This window comes from Ostrea edulis, chromosome 3 (assembly GCF_947568905.1).
Source record: "Ostrea edulis chromosome 3, xbOstEdul1.1, whole genome shotgun sequence".
In the NCBI taxonomy this organism is placed as follows: domain Eukaryota; kingdom Metazoa; phylum Mollusca; class Bivalvia; order Ostreida; family Ostreidae; genus Ostrea; species Ostrea edulis.
Genome location: NC_079166.1, coordinates 24640067 through 24659841, shown reverse-complemented (window position 1 = coordinate 24659841; position 19775 = coordinate 24640067). Strand labels below are relative to the sequence as shown.

The following is a 19775-nucleotide window of genomic DNA, read 5'->3' as shown; positions in this document are numbered from 1 at the left end:
ACGTAAATCGCTGTACTAAGGATCCCTAGATATGCGTGAGCGGATCATAATATATAGGGTAAGATTTTAATCAGATTGGTTAGCACTGATAGTGTGCAAATACAGTCAGCCACTCAATGAATTGTCTCTTCAAACAAGAGTGAGACATCACATACATGTAGATAAGAGTCAAACTTCCACCAGAGTTCGTTTGCTCACAAACCAAACTCTTCCACTTAGGCATTATGGGATAGCGATTTCTTAGGCCGCGTATACTGTGACGTCACTATAGAATGACGAAAAAACATAATGTCAAACGTAAACAACTTTCAAAACAAGAACGTAAACATCAAGTTCATTACTTTACACAATAATTTGAACAGAGTCTCCCTACTTTTTAATGATCTTTTGATCATTTTATGTTTAAAATAAAATCCATACTTTTATATTAATGCTCTCAATATCAATATTTTCAAACTTTTAACTGCGAACTACTTCTTTAGTGTTATTTGCCTGCGTGATAATCGCGGATTCACAATATACAAATATGTATATTGTGCTGCGTCACATAGGAGAGGTCTATTCGTAGGTGACGTAATGAGGCCTCGACGGGGAGTTTGGATAAGAGTGAGACTTCACACAGACAAGAGTGAGACGTCACACAAACAAGAGTGAGACGTCACACAAACAAGAGTGAGACGTCACACAAACAAGAGTGAGACTTCACACAAACAAGAGTGAGACGTCACACAAACAAGAGTGAGACGTCACACAAACAAGAGTGAGACGTCACACAAACAAGAGTGAGACTTCTCACTAATTTTGACTACCATGAACGTCAGTTGTCCGCATTCTAAATCAGCATTGCCCGTGTATAAACATTAACACAACTATTTCCGCTTTATCAATTACTCTTTATTCTTTATCATGTTTATTCTCAGGTAAATGTAAAAAAATAACTTTAGCGATTGAAATGCACGCGATTAACAACAAAACCAAATGAATGGTGTAATATATATATGTTGAGCTTGGAATGATCTCTAGAATTTACAAATACCAAAAGTCCTCAATTTCTTTCTAACGTAGATCAAACCAAGTTACTGCATAGATTAATGTATTCAGGAATATATACATGTACACAGTAATACTGAGCCTCGGCAAAGTGTCAGTATCACAAAGTTACGATATATAACTTTCTATATACTAGTATATATATATATATATATATATATATATATATATATATATATATATATTAGTATATAGAGAGTTTCATTCTCAATAATAATTATATCCGGTTAAAATCTAGAAGTGGCTGTGTATAGTTTTGTTTTATGTTCTTAGCAAGATATCAAGGACGTGTCAGGGGCGAGATCAAAAGATCGATGTCGGATAAAAATCTAAATTCAAATAGCTAGGGGAGGGGGGAATAAAATCTCTCGTAAGTTTCTGTCATCCGACAACGATTACACTTTAGTGGAAAAAGAAAAAAAAAACCAACACAAACGACTGTTAAAAAGCACATGATAATATTACATTTTAACGAACATTTAACAGTTCTGATGTACACTTTCATTGGTGAATAAACAGTAGAAGAGATATACAGAGTGTTATCTATAATCGTATGTTTTTACTTGTTAATCGATTAGTTTCAACATTCATCATATTTAGTTTTGTATGGGGAGGGGGAGGGGGGTGAAAACGACGTGATTTTTTTTTCAGACATTGAACTTTTGATCTCCCCCATTATATATCTTCTTATCACGGACAAAGAACGTTTCTACCGCCATCCACTGGTAATTGTACACCCGTGATGAAGGAAGCACTGTCTGATGCCAGGAAAGCAATCGAATTGGCCACTTCCTCCACCTCACCTGACCGTCCTAGCGGATGTTTTGTTTTGGAGAGCTCTAGAAACTACAATTAGACAAAATTATGTCATCACTACTTTGTCATCTTAAAACTGAAATTGTTTTCATTGTATTCCATTGTGTTTAAACGAGTGTATCCAACGTTAAGTGCAGCTGTTAATTACCAATCATATTGTACAACGCGGATAAAATTATATTTTTAGTGTAGACAATAAACTAGAGCAAAAGTATTTCCCATTCTAGACTCTCAAGAGAACAGTGGATTATAGGCTCATAGTCAAAGTATTCTGTTTTTGAAGTTCTTTCCAATTTATAAAATTGTATAATGTACGTCCTAAACCTCTGACACATCATTAATGAAGTAATTGTAATTATACTTGAAAATTTAAAACTCAGAACACTAGTTGGGCACTAGTTTTAAACTAACCACTATTTAGAGCTACTACTGCTGATGATATGAACTTTTAAAGCTACGCGGTGAGGGTGTACATACATGCATAGAGTAAATAAACAGATATAGCAGGCTACCAAAAACATTTCAAAATAATTTAACTCTACCATCTTAATTGTTCTACCTTACGTCTGTGCTTACCTCCTGATAGGCCTCTTCATTTCTTCCCAACGTCTTGAATAAATCAGTAATTATAGCACCGGGGCTACAAATACATGAACATCTAAATAAAGATCTTCTAATCAAGGTAAAGGATTTATCCGTAGAGTGCTATACCCTTGATATCAATGAGCGTATGCGTTTCAAAAAATCATTACACTAATGGTATGATGAACTAAATTGTCTTTTATCAATCATAATTATTCATTACAAGTAATGAAAAATGCTAAAAGATGTTAGCTGATCGGACGTATTTGTAGTTTGCTAAAAATACACTTACTTTACACTGTTTACCCGGACCTGTTTAGGGGCCAACTCTGAAATAGCATGATACATTTTACAATGCTTCATGACATCATACATTTCTGTTGCAAAACTAATAGTAAATACGATGTACTGTGAAAAAGTGGGTATAAAGAACAGTGGTCAATCTCATTATTTCATAACGAATAGCAACATTAAAAATAGGACAAACACGGACCCGTGGGCATCCCAGAGTTGTGATCAGGTGCATGGGATGACTAATCATCCCTAGTGGACCGTTTACACCCGCCATGAGCCCTTTATCTTGATCAAGTAAACGGGGTAGTCCGTAGTCAAATCAGTGTGAAAATAGAGGCCTGGTCATGCGTATGAAATGAATAAAAGCATTATAACGACCATGGAATTCGTGAGAAACTGACTTCAAAACCCCTGTACATTAAACTTATTTGTTGATAGCCTGCCTCGATGACAAACCCCTGTACATTAAACTTATTTGTTGATAGCCTGCCTCGATGACAAACCCCTGTACATTAAACTTATCTGTTGATAGCCTGCCTCGATGATTAATCACAAGTAGGACATACTCTGGTGTATTGAATCAGTTGAAAAACATAGACACATCATGCAAGTGATAAGTTAGCATTGCTACATAGATATGGGCGTTGTCAGTTTGCCATTGACATTTATGTTCAATAAAATATTTAAGTATGAAGAAGATACAAAAATAAACTCTGTGGTTTCTTTTATTTCGAGTTCACTGGGATATACCCTGGTATCAAAACAACATATGAATGACAAAATATGATTATTATCTACCATTATAAAGTCTCCAAAACGAAGTACTAGCTGTATAAAAGTCGTTTTTTCTGAGTACTACTATTTTCCTCCCATGACAAAATCCATGCAAATTTCAACTTCATTTAAAGAATCTAAATCAGGAAGACTTTGATTTTGAAATTTGGTGTAATATGACTTTGATCCTAGTTTGTAGGTCCCAACATCCTCTTATCATTTTTTATGATGCAATGTCTCTATCCGTCCTGGTTCTAGAGCTATACAAGTTTTTATGGTCATAGGTTAAGGTCACTGGAGTCACTTGACTTTGATACTAATTTGTAGGCCCTGTCACTATCAATTCATTTCCGAAAACCCCAATACTCTATCTATCATATATGTCAAGTTGTATCTGTTAAATTTTGGAATTAGTTTTCCCCTCCAGAGAGATCCCCCAGTCTGTACCTAAACACCCTCAATCTGAACACAAAAACATTTCTGCAGATCTAGATACACTGTCCTACCATATCTTTGAATATCTATTACTTTCATCAACTGGTTACGGAGAACGGTGTCGGACAGTTTTAGGCGCGAGAAAGAAGCGAAAGAAAGAGAAGAACCGAGCAAAAAACAATAAGTCTCCAAACTTCGTTTAAGAGACTTAAAAATGAGTATTGTTAATAGATAAAACGTCTTCAATATTTCTAAATGTCGAGTTAAAGGCCTCAGCAAGAGATTTATTCTTCTCATGTATAATCTTTTGAGCAAATATTGCCTCATAAGGATATAAAAACGTATCAGGTAATAATGGAGCACAATTCTTGCCCAGCAGAATTTCGATAGAGTGGTGTTTAACAAAGTAATTTTTCGATGATTGATAACATTTGATGTTACAGGGGTTTCAGCAGTCTCGTTTAAAGTCACCATTTCGCAACATCTATGGTTGTTATAACGATCTAGTGTGCCATTTCAACCTATCATCGAGTCAAATGCTGTTTGACGTGTTTCCTAACGATTGTTAGTTCGTTCTTGACACACTGATTTTGACTACGGATTACTCCGTTTACCCGATTAAGACATAGGGATCACGACGGGTGTGACCGGTCGACAGGAATACTTACTCTTCCTAGGCACCTGATCCCACCTCTAGTATGTCCAGGGGTCAGCGTTTGCTGAATTAATTTTTGGGTATTCCTTGTGAGAGTTATGAAATTGATCACTGTTCGTTATCTTCGCCTTTAACGATAAGAATATTTCTGTGTTTCATTTTTATTGAGAAAGCAGCTGCCTATGATGTCAAACAGCCCAGTTTTTACTTTATTGTAAAGAATGGTGGTGTACAGTGCTGAAAAGTGAAAAGGTGATGATATTGAACAGCGATTAAGCTCAAACTTCAATGAAAGATATGAAATTTAAAGATCAGAGGTGGGATCGGGTGCATAGAGGAGTAAGCACCTCCTGTTGACCGGTCACACCCACCTTGAACCATATATCTGGAAAAGGTAAATGGGGCAATTCGCAGTCAAATTTAGTAGACAAAGAACTGCTAAAACGAGATTGTTGAAACCCATGTAACATCAACATATTTATCCGTAGACCATAGTCTGCCTCGTCTTAAAAACTGATCATAAGCACCACAGAGCTCACGGCGAGTGTGACCGGTCGACAGGGGATGCTTACTCCTCCTAGACACGTGACCACATATCTGGTATATCCAGTGGTCCGTGTTTGCCCAACTGTCTATTGTGTATTGCTTATAGATATATGTAGGAATTTTGAGATTGATCACTGTTTGTTATCTTCACCTTTCACGCAAGTGATAATGGTATAATACAACATGTACATCGATATGGGAAGGGAGAGGGGGAAGCTGAAGTTGTCACGTTTGTCATAAAGATGAAACAAATGTGGAAGACTACGTGATGTCTTTGATTTTGAGTTTACTGGGATATATCAAATCGACATATGAATGAAATTGTGTATTGTTTATAGATAAATAATCGTCGATATAGCTGCATTGTAAATGTCGAGTTAAAGGCCACAAAAAGCCCTATGTTCTGATTCTGCTTATGTGGAAAAAAGATTTGTAACTTCACTTTATATAAACTACTTTTAAAATCCACATTTGATATACGTCACTTCCCTAGGGTTAGGGTTAGCTGTTCCTTCAAAGGAGTTAACATATCTGTGAAGAGCAAAGATAGGGGCTTAATAGACCATTTACTTGATAAAAAGATATGAAATCACAAAGTAACTACTTTCTGCACATATGGTAGGAAAAAATGTATTTACTGTTCATCTATATTCAATTTAATTCAAATGATCCATTTAGTGTCACTGCTCTGTATATATATTCTGACAGAAACTGATCACAATGGAGAATTCTGACAAAAAACAGAACACCTACCTATTGCAGTACACCTAGTAAAGTGATCTAGGGCACTCTTGGACACACAGTATGGTAACAATTCAGGAAACTAAAAAAAAATATATATAGTGTCACTCTTACATGAATATCATTAACTTTTGATAAGGTTTAAATCAGGTTTTCGAAATAAGAAAAGTAACTCTATGAATCTTCAGAATTTCCCATCAGGGATGCATTCATTAATTGCAAGTGAGAAATTTAGAATACTCACTGATCTGATACTTGCGATACTTGATACATTAACAATGTTTCCCTTTGCATTGACGAGATGTGGAACTGCAAGCATAGTCAGATGATAAATAGCTCTGAAAACAGATCATTTTCGTTAAGACATGATCTATGCGAGGATGTCTGATGTCTTTTAGGCAGTTTATCCTTTGTTTGATTAGTTGATGAAAGGTTAAGATAACGAACAACAACCAACCCCACAACTCCTTTAAGGAATACAACATAGAGAGTTGGGCAAACACGAACCCTTGGATATACCTGGGGAGGAATAGGGTAATTAAGAGGAGTAAGCATCGACCGGTCACACCCACCATGAAACCTATGTCTTGATCAGGTAAACGGAGTAATATGTAGTTTAAATCAGTGTGCCAAGAACGACCTAACAATCGGTATGAAACACGTCAATTACCCACAGATAAAAAGTATTTACAAACTAGATCATTATAACTACAGACCCTGAAGCGTACTACTACACCACTTGCACGGAACGGTACGAAACGATTCTTGCACGGAACGGTGAACGATTTGCACGAAACGCTAAACGATCTGCACGGAACGATGAACGGTTTGCACGAAACGCTGAACGGTCTGCACGGGACGGTGAACGCTTTGCACGAAACGCTGACCACTTTGTAGGCGTGGCTTGCACGCTTTGTGAACGGTCTGCACGATACAGTTAACGTGGCCTGCACGCTTTGATTTTTTCGATATTATTTGGTTCAAATAGTTTCAATATTATTACAATATTCTAGATATTAAAAAAAGGTTGAGAAAGAAATGATAATGATTCATTTTCAAATGATTGCTCATGTACGACGCGGTAAATTTCGTTTTTGCTTATTATATCAATGAACACGTTGGAATGAAAAGAAAGGAATTTTTTTTATTTCGGAAATAAAAGAAAAATATGCAAAAATCATATCGTCACGGAATATTGATTAATCAAATTTTATTGATTCATTGCTCTATTAAATTCATAGAAACTGAATATGAAATGGTTGCCTCTGTTTCGCTATTTTTGTACATTCATTTTGAGTGTCGTTAAATTACCTTTGCAATTTGTATATTCCAGTCCTCTTCCCAAAAACAGATGTTGAATAAACCTATACATTTTATACACATGTGTACGTGTATGAAAACAGATGAAGCGATTTCAAGAAATTTCTCGTCAGGAAAGATTGAAATATTTTTGGGCGGGGAGAGGGTTGTGAACGGTCTGCACGAAACGCTAAGCATGACCTGCACGCTTTGATTTTTTTCCGGCATTATTTGTTTCATCCTGGGGTTAGTTTAAACAAGGAATAGTATAATGACTTACGAAGACGTTGGAATAAAACGAAATGAATATTTTTTAACTTCGGAAATAAAGGGAAAAGATGCATAAATTGTATCGTCATGGGATATTTATTATTCAACTTTATTTATTCATTGCTCTGTTAAATTCATTGAAAAAGTCGCGTCTGTATCGCTATTTTTGTACATTCAATCTGAGTGCCGTTAAAACACGTGTGCAATTTGTATATTCCAGGCCTCTTCTCAAAAACATATCTTGAATAAACCTATACATTTTTACATATGTGTGTGACAACAGATAAAATGATTAAAGAATTCTCGTAAGACTGGAACATATTCTCGGGCGGGAGGGGGTGCATCTAGACTTAGAATTAGCCAGTTGTTAAGAACCTGTCACCTTGGATAAGAAGGGAAGATACAAAACAAAAAGAAACAATCAAAATATGATTGAAATAGATTGAGAAATAAATCATATAAATTAATATATAAAACAAATAATTACAAACTACAGCAATGGTCAACAGATATACGAGCGGATCTAACATCCAATTTTAATTAGATTGTTGCATTTGCCTCAATTTAAACTGCATTCATTTTTGAGAGACAAAACACCTCTTTTGTCATACTTCAATTGCTCCCGCCGATTTTCACACCTTCTGTAAGAATGTTAATTTCAAATACCCGGATTAACTGACTTCTAGTATTGTGGTAAAAAAAAAGGACCTTGGATTTTGCGTAGAATATACAAGTTATACACAGGTCGGTCTTTGCATTATGCAGACAGTTCCGATAAACGATTTTCATGAAAATACTTTTTATTTAATAAGAGAAACTTGATCATACAAATGTAACAAGACAAATAAATTATTCCTACATGCAAATAAAAAAAAATAAATAAAAAAAAAATGAGGGCAGATATTTACATATCTCTGCACTTGTTAGAAACTATCAAGTGTGATAAAATAGTATCGAATTTTGCTCTACCTGGTAGTTTTATAATAAACTGTTTTCTTTCGATTATTTGCAGATTTTCACTGTTGAAAGCCCATCTTGGAGACATTTTGAAATAATTGGTCAAATTCCCAACAATGTTTAACTGTCCTATATCCCATGCCGAAATGACTTGCACGGTCTGTACGTTTCTAAGGGCGTGATTTGAACCATCTGCACGTTTCTATGGGCGTGATTTGATCATACACGGAACAATTCTTGCACGAAACGATTTGCACGGAACGATGAACGGTCTGCACGAAACGGTAAACGGTCTGCACGGAACGTTGAACGGTTTGCACGGAACGGTGAACGGTCTGCACGAAACGCTGAACTGTCTGCACGAAACGGTGAATGGTCTGCACGGAACGAAACGAAACGCTTTGGAGGTGTAGTAGCACGCTTCAGGGACTGTAGTCTGTACCATACAATTTGCGAAATGGTGACTTTAAACGAGACTGTTGAAATCGCAGTAGCATCAGCTTGTTTTGTCGATAGCCTGTATAGATTTAAAACATGATCCCATCTTATGAAGCAGTTGGAGTATAAGTACGATTACCAAAAGTGGAATTAATGTCAAGTTCGTTTAAAATGCAGTTGTAATAATGAGCCTTACAAACTAAGACAATGTTATTACAAGCTTTGTCAGCTGGAATCAACACATATTCCCCATGTAACCTATCTAATTCTTTTATCACTTCTGGTTTACTAAACACAGAATGATAAATGGTATGTACTTTTGTTTTGATATGTCTAATGGGGGATTTAAAAATTCCTCACATACTTTTAATCCATTCTGACAATGTATGAAGTTTTTCTTCTTCATATTTAGCCCATCGTTTGGCATAATCTTCGACAGAATTCATAATAGAGATGAAATTATGTCGCCAATTGAAAGACCGATGTTCTCTGTATTTAGGACCTTTTAGAATAAGTGATTTGAAGTACTGATTTTCAACTATGTCAATATCACCAGTAATGACATGTCCAGCTGGACTATAGTTGAAAGAAGATTAAGAACAAGAACACGTAGATTAAGTATAAGATAAACTATATCTAGGCACTGCAAAATGTGTTTATAAATAGACAGTTTGGATGTAAAAGCAGAAGTATATTGGTAGGAAATAATAGGTAGAGACTTGAACTTGAAATAAGTTGGAATACACGACTGAACCCTTTTATGACAAAGAATGTTGCTTTTGTTGACGGCATCTATTCCTTTGTAAATTTGAGCATAAAAAAAATTGCGGCGTGATTGTGAAGGAATATCATTCATGATCCGTCGTTATTTAAAGAGCCTGTGATTGGAAACATCCATAATCATAGAGTTCAGTCTATATTCAGGTGTAGACTAGCTGTGACTTCTTCAAATATTGTATGTAAAACTCTCAATGGAACAGAGTAAAATTTTGTACTAATATGATGTGGACCTAATTGTCTTTTGACGTAAGGTAAAAGTGAATCAAACGTGACATCAATTGATATGAATAAAAAGCGGAAATTAGCGTCAGAATTAAAAGAATTGATAAATAAAAAGGCAAAGGTGCACAGATTAAATCCCGCGCGAAATGCATAGATGAAGGAGAAACGAACTCCTTTTTTTCATCAAACTTAAATCTTCTCACCAAGAAAATAATATTATCAAACGTATCAAATATGAAGATAATATTACCACCAACTGTAATGCTTATTTAGGTAAAATGTGTGATTTCTACACAAAATTATACAAATCATCGAATATTGACGATAATAACATTAAATCCTACTTAGATAGTACCACTATATTAAATATAGTTAACGAAAAACAAAAATTAGAATTAGATGAGGTTCCGTCAATGAAGGAATGTGATGAAGCTGTCAAAATGTTACAACATAATAAATCGCCAGGCTTGGATGGTTTACCAGGCGAGTTCTATCAAACTTTCTGGTGATAACTAAAACCATACTTTTACAATAGTTTAACACAAACTTTTAATCATCAACGCATGACATTGCTTTAATCACGCTTATCCATAAAAAGGGAGATAAATCAAACTTAACAAATTATCGAACTAACAGTCTCACAAACACGTTATTTCTGGTGATCAAAGTAGAACAGAGATGCTATTTCCCAACCATTCAGTAAATAACGATCAGTTATAAACTATAACATTAGTATTTGTTACATATTCCTCGATCTGCTGTTGTGTGTATATGGCTAGTTCTGTAATCCGAAAGTACAGGCATATATGATGTTTTGTACAAATTGTGTATTCACATTTATATATTACCTGACGTTGGTATTCATGCATTCATCATATTGCTCCAGTGATGTTGTTTCAATGCTTCCAGATTTCAATATCCCTGCATTATTGACCTATTATTTTGAAGAAGAACTTGAAAATAAAGATATTCATGGAATGAAATAGAATGCATTTTCAAGCTTTATAAAAAGTTCATTTTGGCTTATTCTCAAAGTATGTATACATGTTATTCAATTATTATCCATGCTGATCATAAGCATGCTACAGCATAAATTTAGTGTACATGTAGTGTGTTCAACCAAATATGTTACACTCGTACATACCAGAATGTCCAATTTTCCATAATGTTTTACTGTTTCGTCAACAAGTCGCTTAACAAAATCTTCCTTTGTCAAATCACCGCTAAGAGTCAACGGCTAAAAGAACAAAGAGAGCGATGTGGTAACACTTTATTTCCCAAACTGCTTTCAAGTGTATGGCAACGACAATAAATTTACAGTAATATCTAACCCTTTTTCCATTTTCTTTTTCACACTGGGCAGCCGTTTCAGCTAAATTGTCAACATTTCTGCCTGTGATGGATACCTTCGCACCAAGCCTACAAAACAAAATGGCTGTTCCTGCCCCAATACCGGAACTGGCACCTGGAAATTACACACAACACAGTGATGGAGTGTAGCCGTTATACTCCATGTTTTAAGAAAGTATACAAAGCGGAGAAACATCGCAAAGAAAGTTCCTCAGCTAAGGTAGAATTGTATACAAACGTACAAGCAAACGTGTACTAGCCGATCTACAATAGTTTTATTAAAACGACCCTAAGAAAAGTAGCATGATGTTTTCTACATTAATAGAATATCGGATTTTATGCAAAGAATTGTTCATTGAGGTAAGTAGGTAAGCAATTCGTACTTAAAATCGGACCTATTTACAATAAACAAGTAACATGGGGTAATAAACTCTTTAACCGACTATAAACTCTTTAACCGACTATTGAAGAATTTGAAGAATATGATATCATGAATGAATCTCATTTGCTTATCGTGGATCAGGCGCTTACACTCTTCATAGGAGTTATGAGATTGATCACTGTTCGTTATCTTCAGCTTTCACATATATAGAGAAATACAAGGTTAAAGGCAAAGAAAGACATTTAAAGAATTTTATTTCAAGGAAAGATGAGTATGTATGGATAATGTATTTTACGTCTTATTGAGAAGATCTTGGCAATAGTGAAATCCTTAGATGTGTAAGGTTTAATTCCACATGTTCATTGATGATTTGCTAAACCCCACATCCCATATTTTGACATACGCAAACAGTGAACAAATTTCTGGGTTGCTTTACTATAGACAATGGTTTCCTCTGCAAAAACGTTTACTAAACCACAGACTCAAAAGTTCTTCTTTTACCCTCATACAATATAAAGGTAGGTATCTTCAAAATGTATGCTAGCGCTGGAGAAGAATTGAATCCCAAGGCAGTCAATTTGCGGACATTCTAAAGAATATTGAATGAGTTTTGTCCTCGCAGAGTAATCAGGAAACCCTGTGCAGGCCTATATCAGAAGTGTCAAGAGTTGTCAAGCCATCCATCAAGGAGCATTGTTGTGCACTTTTAATATTTAGAGTAATGTGATCAGTGATCAATTTGGCTCAGGTATTTCCGATTGTTTGTGATTGTTAATAGGTTATGAAATAATGCTGTTTTATATGTTTTTGCAACCCGACCACTAAATTTTGTCCGTGAGGGTCATGATTCTAGAAAACAATTACCATAATACAAACAATATATTTTTAAGTACCCTTTTTCGTAGGCAACTGAATCAGGACTCTAGGTACTGCATTTCAATACGGATGCAATGATAATATATACATTGTAGGAAATTTGACTTGTCCACAAGGAAATAATGTGAATGTAAAACTTATACGGTACCAATTTTGATGCACCAGATGCGCATTTCGACAAATAATGTCGCTTCAGTGATGCTCAACCGAAATGTTTGAAATCCAAAATAACAATAAACTTGCTAGAGCTATTTGATGCAAAAACAGAGTGCCAAAAAAGTGGAGCCAAATTCGTCTAAGGATAAGAGCTATGCATGAGGGAGATAATCTTTAATTTTGAAATGAATTTCTAAATTTTATCACAATTAAATATACATCCGTATTTTCAAGCTAGTAACTAAGTACTCAGCTACTGGGCTGTAGAGACCCTCGGGGACTAACAGTCCACCAGGAGAGGTCTCGCTCCAGGGGTCATAATGTAAAACTTGTACGGTACCAATTTTGATGCAGCAGATGCGCATTTCGACAAATAATGTCTCTTCAGTGATGCTCAACCGAAATGTTTGAAATCCGAAATAACAATGAAGTTTTAGAGCTATTTTAGGGAAAAACAGAGTGCCAAACAAGTGGAGTCAAATTCGTCTAAGGATAAGAGCTATGCGTGAGGGAGATAATCCTTAATTTTGAAATGAATTTCTAAATTTTATAACAGCAATTAAATATGCATCCGTATTTTCAAGCTAGTAACGATGTACTTAACTACTGGGCTGTAGAGACCAAATATCATAAAATAATATAATTGTAACATTTTGCTACGACAAACCTGTAATCAATGCAACTTTTCCATCCAATTTAGAAATAGCAGACATGGCGGCTAGTTGCTCAAAATCTAAATATATCGCTAAGGATGTATGGAGGCCAATTTGGACATTTTTTCGTAATAATATATAGTGTTGCAAATTATCTTTGTTACGCCAGACATGATGAGTAATTTGCTAGTTGATATTTGGCATACTCTCTCAGCACTTGATTAATCTGTGATTTCTCCATCAATTTTTAATAATTTCCAGCTGAGCTTGCTTTTACAGAATCCTGGTTTGTCGACATGATTGTATTCCAAAAGAATTGGTAAGCTCTGTTGACAACGAGACAAGGTTCTTCTGTTTCATATCGTAAATTTTATAACAATCAAAATTACACTAGAGCCTACAGTGGGAAATATATAATGGGCGGCATCTTACTGACGCGAGTTTAATTATCTTTATATTTTACTTCAAACAAAGAGCTAGACCCACGGATAACCAATAGGCCTTTTCTCAAAATTTGATATTTTCAAGAACAAAAGCTAAGAATATACATTATTCACATATATTTTCTTTTTTGAATATCCTTTTGTGTAGTAATTGACCATCAGAGTACCTATTACTTTTCTGACATATTGTCAACTACCCATACTTATTTACCAGTAACCCATTATCACCTGTATATGGTGTTTATATCTCTCAACTTCGATATGCAAGAGCTTGTTCTGTGTATGATCAGTTTTTAAATCGAGACAGGCTACAGACATACAAGTTTATGTTACATGGGTTTCAACAGTCTCGTTTAAAGTCAGTATTTCGCAAATTCTACGGCCGATACTATTAATTTGCCAATACTACATACAATGCATCATTGTGTCAAATGTTGTCTGATGTGTTTCATACCGATTGTTAGGGCGTTCGTAGTATACTGATTTTGACTACGGATTATTCTGTTTTCTTTATCAAGAGATAGGGCTCATGGTTGGTATGACCGGTCGACAGGGGATGCTTACTCCTACTAGGCACCTGATCCCACCTCTGGTGTGTCCAGGTGTCCGTGTTTGCCCAACTATCTATTTTGTATTGCTTGTGGGAGTTATGTGATTGATCATTGTTCTTTATCTTCATCTTTCATTGAAAACTGCACAAGAAGGTTAAGGGCTGCCATGGTAAAATGTACTACAATTTTTGTGTGAAATTACACGTCAAATTCATGAGTATAATTATAATCATTGCAGTTAAACACCGAAACAACACTAACCCATGTGTTGACTGCGAACGAGCTACCATACATTCCCCACATGACAATTTCACCCTACGTAAGCTGGATATCAAGGCAGTTTTTATTTTAAAAAACCATAACGTTGTCTTACTTATTAAACAAAGTTCACGTATATGTGGGTTCCCAGCTGAATATTTATTGACAGTCGCACAAGAAATACAAGTCCTTTAAATAAAAACTGTTGGAGTCTAATGCATACCCAAATTAAAACAACATTATATCGAATTACCGGAGTTGACCACATTCCTATGAATTCCGTATCATTGATATATAAGTCATAAGTTGCTACCAGCTTGAAGCGCAAAAATATGTCTAGAATATATATATAAAATTGTCAAATGCTAGTCATAGGAGATGCTACTGAATTTTCGCATTGTTTATGAGTAAATACATGTTACTGCAAATGAATCCATTTTAAACGTGTCATGCATTCAGATTGGGCGCAATTTCAAGGTGACAATATATGAATATCATCTTTGCGCACACTATTGATAAAAATGGAGACTGATATGCTATGAAATGGACACAATATCAGACACATTCAAACAAAAGTTCATAACATGAAACGAGCAGTGATCAATCTCATAACTCCTATTTTCACCTCTGGATAAGAAATACAAAATAGAGAGTTGGGGAAATACATGCCCCTTGATATACCAAAAGTAGGATCAGATGCCTAGCCTAAGATGAGTAAGCATCCCCTATTGACCGGTCAACCCGCCGTGAGCTCTATATCAAGATCAGGTAAACGGAGTTATCCGTAGTAAAAATAACGATACATTCTCGGACGTCAGTTCAGACACCACATTCCTTGGTTAGACTATGGGTACAATGCCGAACTAGATATTTAGTGTCACTTACAGGCGTAGATTCCATTCCATTGTGGCAATGAGATAACTTTCTCTCTAGTTATTTTGCAACGACACCCCCTCTCTATTGCATAAAATTGTATTATATATTGCACTACAAATTCATTGATATATAACATATATTTGAATATGTAGAACATTGAAATAATGTTGATGAATGATTTATATATTTGTTGATATTGAATTAAATAAAAGATAAAAAAAGACATCCCCTCTCATTAAAACAAATGTTGTAATGTTGTATGTGACTCAAACACTCAGCCATGTTGCTATGAAATACCATGCATTGAAAAGATAATTATCTACCATTATAAGATCACAGAAATTATTTTCAATTAGTGACGTACACGTTTAGTAGTTATGCATGGAAGTTAAAGTTTTAATAAAGTTCGGAATCAAAGTCAAAAATAAAGTTCGGGATCAAAGATAAATAAACAAAATAATCATATTTTTTGAAGAAAAGGAAAAGGGAAAATAAGTCTTGAAATAGTAACAAACATTCTAATAAAGGACTAAGACCATGTTTATCAAAATTCGGCCTAACGTCCAAAGTGAATAATTTTTTGTTAGAAATATCCTCTAACATGTTCTTGTCCTATAATGTACTGGTTTTTATACGTAGAGTTCGTGAAAGAACACTATTTTTAGGTTTACATTACTAGTATAAATCCTATAATTTGCTCTACTTTTTAAGATTGCGTCATACAACGTCGCTATATATTATTAGAAGTGGTAACGTATTGTAAAACATAATTATGCAATGAGTGGTTTAATATATAATAAGATCTTGAAAAAGAAATTTTCTCTCCCAATACGCAATAAGGTTATTTTACTTATAGCCCGAATGGCACACCATATTTTTCAATCTCCTTCATTCGGCCATTTTCACACACCGCGCCGTTAGCCTGTTTGCGCTGTTCGTGGAAGTTGCAGAGGATGTACTCATCGCATTTCAACGTAAGTTTCAGAAATATGAATATACTTCACCTCTACTCGTTAAACTGTATAACCAAATAGGTGTACCAATTGCTCTTAAAAATGATAAACAAGTCGCATGGAACGAATAGTATGGTGCGCATGTGGTGTGTTGACATAAACTCATAATATTCACGCATTGGGCTGTTGGAAATCCCACAACAAATCTGTTAACTGTTGTCAACATATATTTATTGTTTATCTATTATAATTATATATTGTTAAGATTTAAAATTGTATGTATATCAGCTGATCAGAAAAATCAGCTGTTTCAGGATCATGCCATTTTCAATTCCAAGTGTATGACCTTCTCGGGTCTATTTGAATTTTCTTACATGATGTTTGACTCACTTTACACTTTGAACTTTCCATGTATCATTGTATGGTCTAAAAAGTATTTGTATAGGTTAAAGAGACATATAATTGTATATAGATGTATATTTCCATAATGGTATATGTCTCTGGGGTAACATGTAGGCCTGTGGGGGGTTATAGGTTGAATAATTTTCGAATGATTTGGTATTCTAGTATTCTACTATGTTTAAACTTAATTTAGTGATTATTTAGTAATCAAATAAAAGTTATATGATGAATCGATACATTTCTTCAATTTACTGTAAACAAAAACTGTTTCTGTGTTTTGGAATCTGTCTGGTATTAGTGCATAATAAATAACTTCATAAGTCAATAAATATATTTTTGTTGTAGTGATGACATTTGCAAAATCTGTGAGAATAGAAAAAAATGTGTTAGGGTCAACAGAAATTTTTAATTAGGGTAGGTTGGGAAAGTGGAAACCAATTAACATATATATATATATATTGGCCGTACGCGGAAACATGGATTAGAAAAGTCAGAATGATTTTTACATTCAATAATTTTTAAATACTTAAAAGCACCATTAAGCCAGGAAAATCATAAGAACAGTTTGGTTTTATAATTTAAATGTGCCATATTTCAAGATAAATTGTAAAACATGTCAAACTTAATTTCAACAATTACAACTTACATGCCTGCATTGGGATTAGATATAGAATCACTCAGAGAATGTTGAATTTCATGGGTACTACCATGATTTAAGCAGATATTTTTTATCTCCTTTATATTATTGAATATTAAATTTTTCCATACATCTCCCACAAGAAAGAGTATGAAACATAAAAATATTTTGTGAATTTGCTGATAATTGTGAAGTAAGATAATATATCAACATTAGCTACAACAAAAATTATTAGATGGGGGATCAAATTCAAATGAAATGTTTGTGTATATAATTATTTATGCAGAAATGTACATGTAGCTAAACTGTCCTCTATTGTTTAGTTGAAGACATGTCAATCTCCCACCGAATACATAAATGTAATTTTTCTGAATTTTATATCAATGAAAATACACGAGGGCATGAAAGTACAACTTTTATATGAATATCATAATACAGGGGTTCGTGTTTGCCCAACTATCTATTTTGTATTGCTTGTAGGAGTTATGAAATTGATCACTGTTTGTTATCTTCACCTTTCATTTATGATATAGTTTTGATAATGATATAATACTGGAGTAATTTGAATTTCAGGATGATATAATATGTACAGCAAAAATTGATGGCAAGGGTGACATGAATCAGATTGACAAGAATCCATATAATGCTATCATCACTGCCATCAGATTCATACATAGCTTCCTTGTTGTGCCTGTGAATAGCAAGGTACCAGATTATACAGCAGTTATGTGGAACCAGATTCCCACAATAGGGGGACCAGATTGACACCTACATTGTACAGAATTAGGCAGTTATATCAGAACTGGAAAAACTGGATCCAAACAAGACTATATTGCTTGGAAGAAACATGTCGACTCTGAAGTTTACCCTTAATTTCACTTTACCATTACTCCTATTTTGAAATATAATGTATTACATTACTTGAGAGTGAATTTACATTACACATTTACATAACATACTGTCAGATATTAAAGAAATGGCAGAAAAATTATGTCTGTATTATGATTTTTAATTATACATTAACATAAGTACACAAAATATTCAGCAATGTTAGGAAACATATCTATTAAGTTATTCATTGCATTTGATTGTCATCAATGTTTCAAATGCTTCAGTCAATCTCACTAATAAAATGAATTATTCTAAATCTTCAAAATATCATCAAATATTTGAAGTAGTGTAAATGTAATGAAAAATAATGTGCAGTACAGTATGCATTACATTAACATTACTTGTAATGCAAAAATGGTCCATTACACCCGCATTACATTGAAACTGGCTGTCATTTAATTACCATTACCACAGGCCTGGTTCTGTCGAGAGGTATTGAAATTGTCTGTAGAGACTTTGTCTCAGGAAGTGGCCGAGATTGGTGGTGACAATTTTGTTGGATGTGAATTTACTGACACACATGTCTACACTTGCTACACAATATATCATGTGGTGGTTTCAACAAGAAAGTTCTTACTCTGCAGGAAATGACGAACAGCTAATGGATTCACATTTTTTCTGACTTTTCTTCTGTACATTAGATGCATTGGAAAAACTTTCCTTTCCATTATCTTTTGCTGGTTCATACTTTGAAATAAAATCAAGTCCGAAAATAAAGTATTTTGGTTGGGTTTTTTCAATGAATTTTAAAAAATGTAATCTGTAATCCTTGCATATTTTCTTGGTGTTCTGTGATTGCATAGGCCTATTGATTTTTATTTGTATTCAGGTATAATTTCATCTTCAGTGTCTTGAAAGAAATTAATTTTTCAATAATGCCAAGAAAAATGTAGTTAACAGTATGATTTAAAAAAAAATATTGACACGGGTAGGAATTGAAACCGGATCTCCTGCTTGAAGGACGGGCTCTCTACCACTCAGCCACGGCGTGTATGACGTCACTTGGTCAAAAATCCTTTCTACATTTACTTGCCCTAGTTGGAAAAACACCAGAATTGGCTAGCTACAGGGCGCCGCCATTGTGGACACCCAAAGTTGTGCGGAGAAGAAAAGTTGACAGGAGATCTGATTGGTCATTAACAGAAAATCTTTGTGATGGAATTTAATAGTGAAATATAAGTGATAAAAATGACAGGTGACATAACAGAATATGTAGAAAGATACAGAAGTTATAAGGGAAGATCTGAGTGGAGAGGTGATATTTGGATGGACAATTTCATTCAGTGCGGATCTACACTAGTTGTAAACAGGCCAAAATTTGAAGGAAAAACGCAACGGCCAGCCATATATTTTTTGGTGGAATTTTGAAGGGGAGATGATGAACTTTGCTGAATGGTGACTGATTTTTTGAAAATTGGCTTAATAAATAATTGACAGTGATTGGAATTTGTATGGAAGTCTATGGGAAAACATTTGGTGGTGTTTGTC

The 19775-nt window shown here is 34.5% G+C and overlaps 1 protein-coding gene and 1 long non-coding RNA gene across 2 annotated transcripts; one reads left to right on the top strand and one right to left on the bottom strand.

The window, feature by feature from the left end:
* Positions 1-878: 878 nt before the first annotated feature.
* On the bottom strand, positions 879-13385 carry LOC130052497 (3-oxoacyl-[acyl-carrier-protein] reductase FabG-like). The gene is made up of 9 exons (XM_056157651.1): positions 13291-13385; positions 11191-11324; positions 11004-11096; positions 10708-10793; positions 6138-6231; positions 5906-5975; positions 2741-2777; positions 2443-2506; positions 879-1896 (listed from the first exon to the last, which is right to left on the bottom strand). Exons 1-9 carry the CDS (start codon positions 13334-13336, stop codon positions 1741-1743), a joined length of 780 nt encoding a protein of 259 aa, XP_056013626.1. The 5' UTR covers positions 13337-13385; the 3' UTR covers positions 879-1740.
* Positions 13386-16061: 2676 nt separating this feature from the next.
* Positions 16062-19004, top strand: LOC130052506 (uncharacterized). Its single transcript, XR_008800852.1, has 2 exons — positions 16062-16378; positions 17970-19004. It is a non-coding gene; the product is annotated as an uncharacterized LOC130052506 (long non-coding RNA).
* Positions 19005-19775: the final 771 nt, after the last annotated feature.

What these genes read in the sequence shown, in the direction of transcription:
- LOC130052497 (XM_056157651.1), bottom strand. Translation starts at nt 13,336, where the DNA reads ATGTCTGCTATTTCTAAATTGGATGGAAAAGTTGCATTGATTACAG. An exon ending in AAAAGTTGCATTGATTACAG is followed by an intron (nt 11,325 to 13,290) that starts GTTTGTCGTAGC and finishes TGTAATTTCCAG; the next exon opens with GTGCCAGTTCCGGTATTGGG. An exon ending in AAAAAGAAAATGGAAAAAGG is followed by an intron (nt 11,097 to 11,190) that starts GTTAGATATTAC and finishes TTGTTCTTTTAG; the next exon opens with CCGTTGACTCTTAGCGGTGA.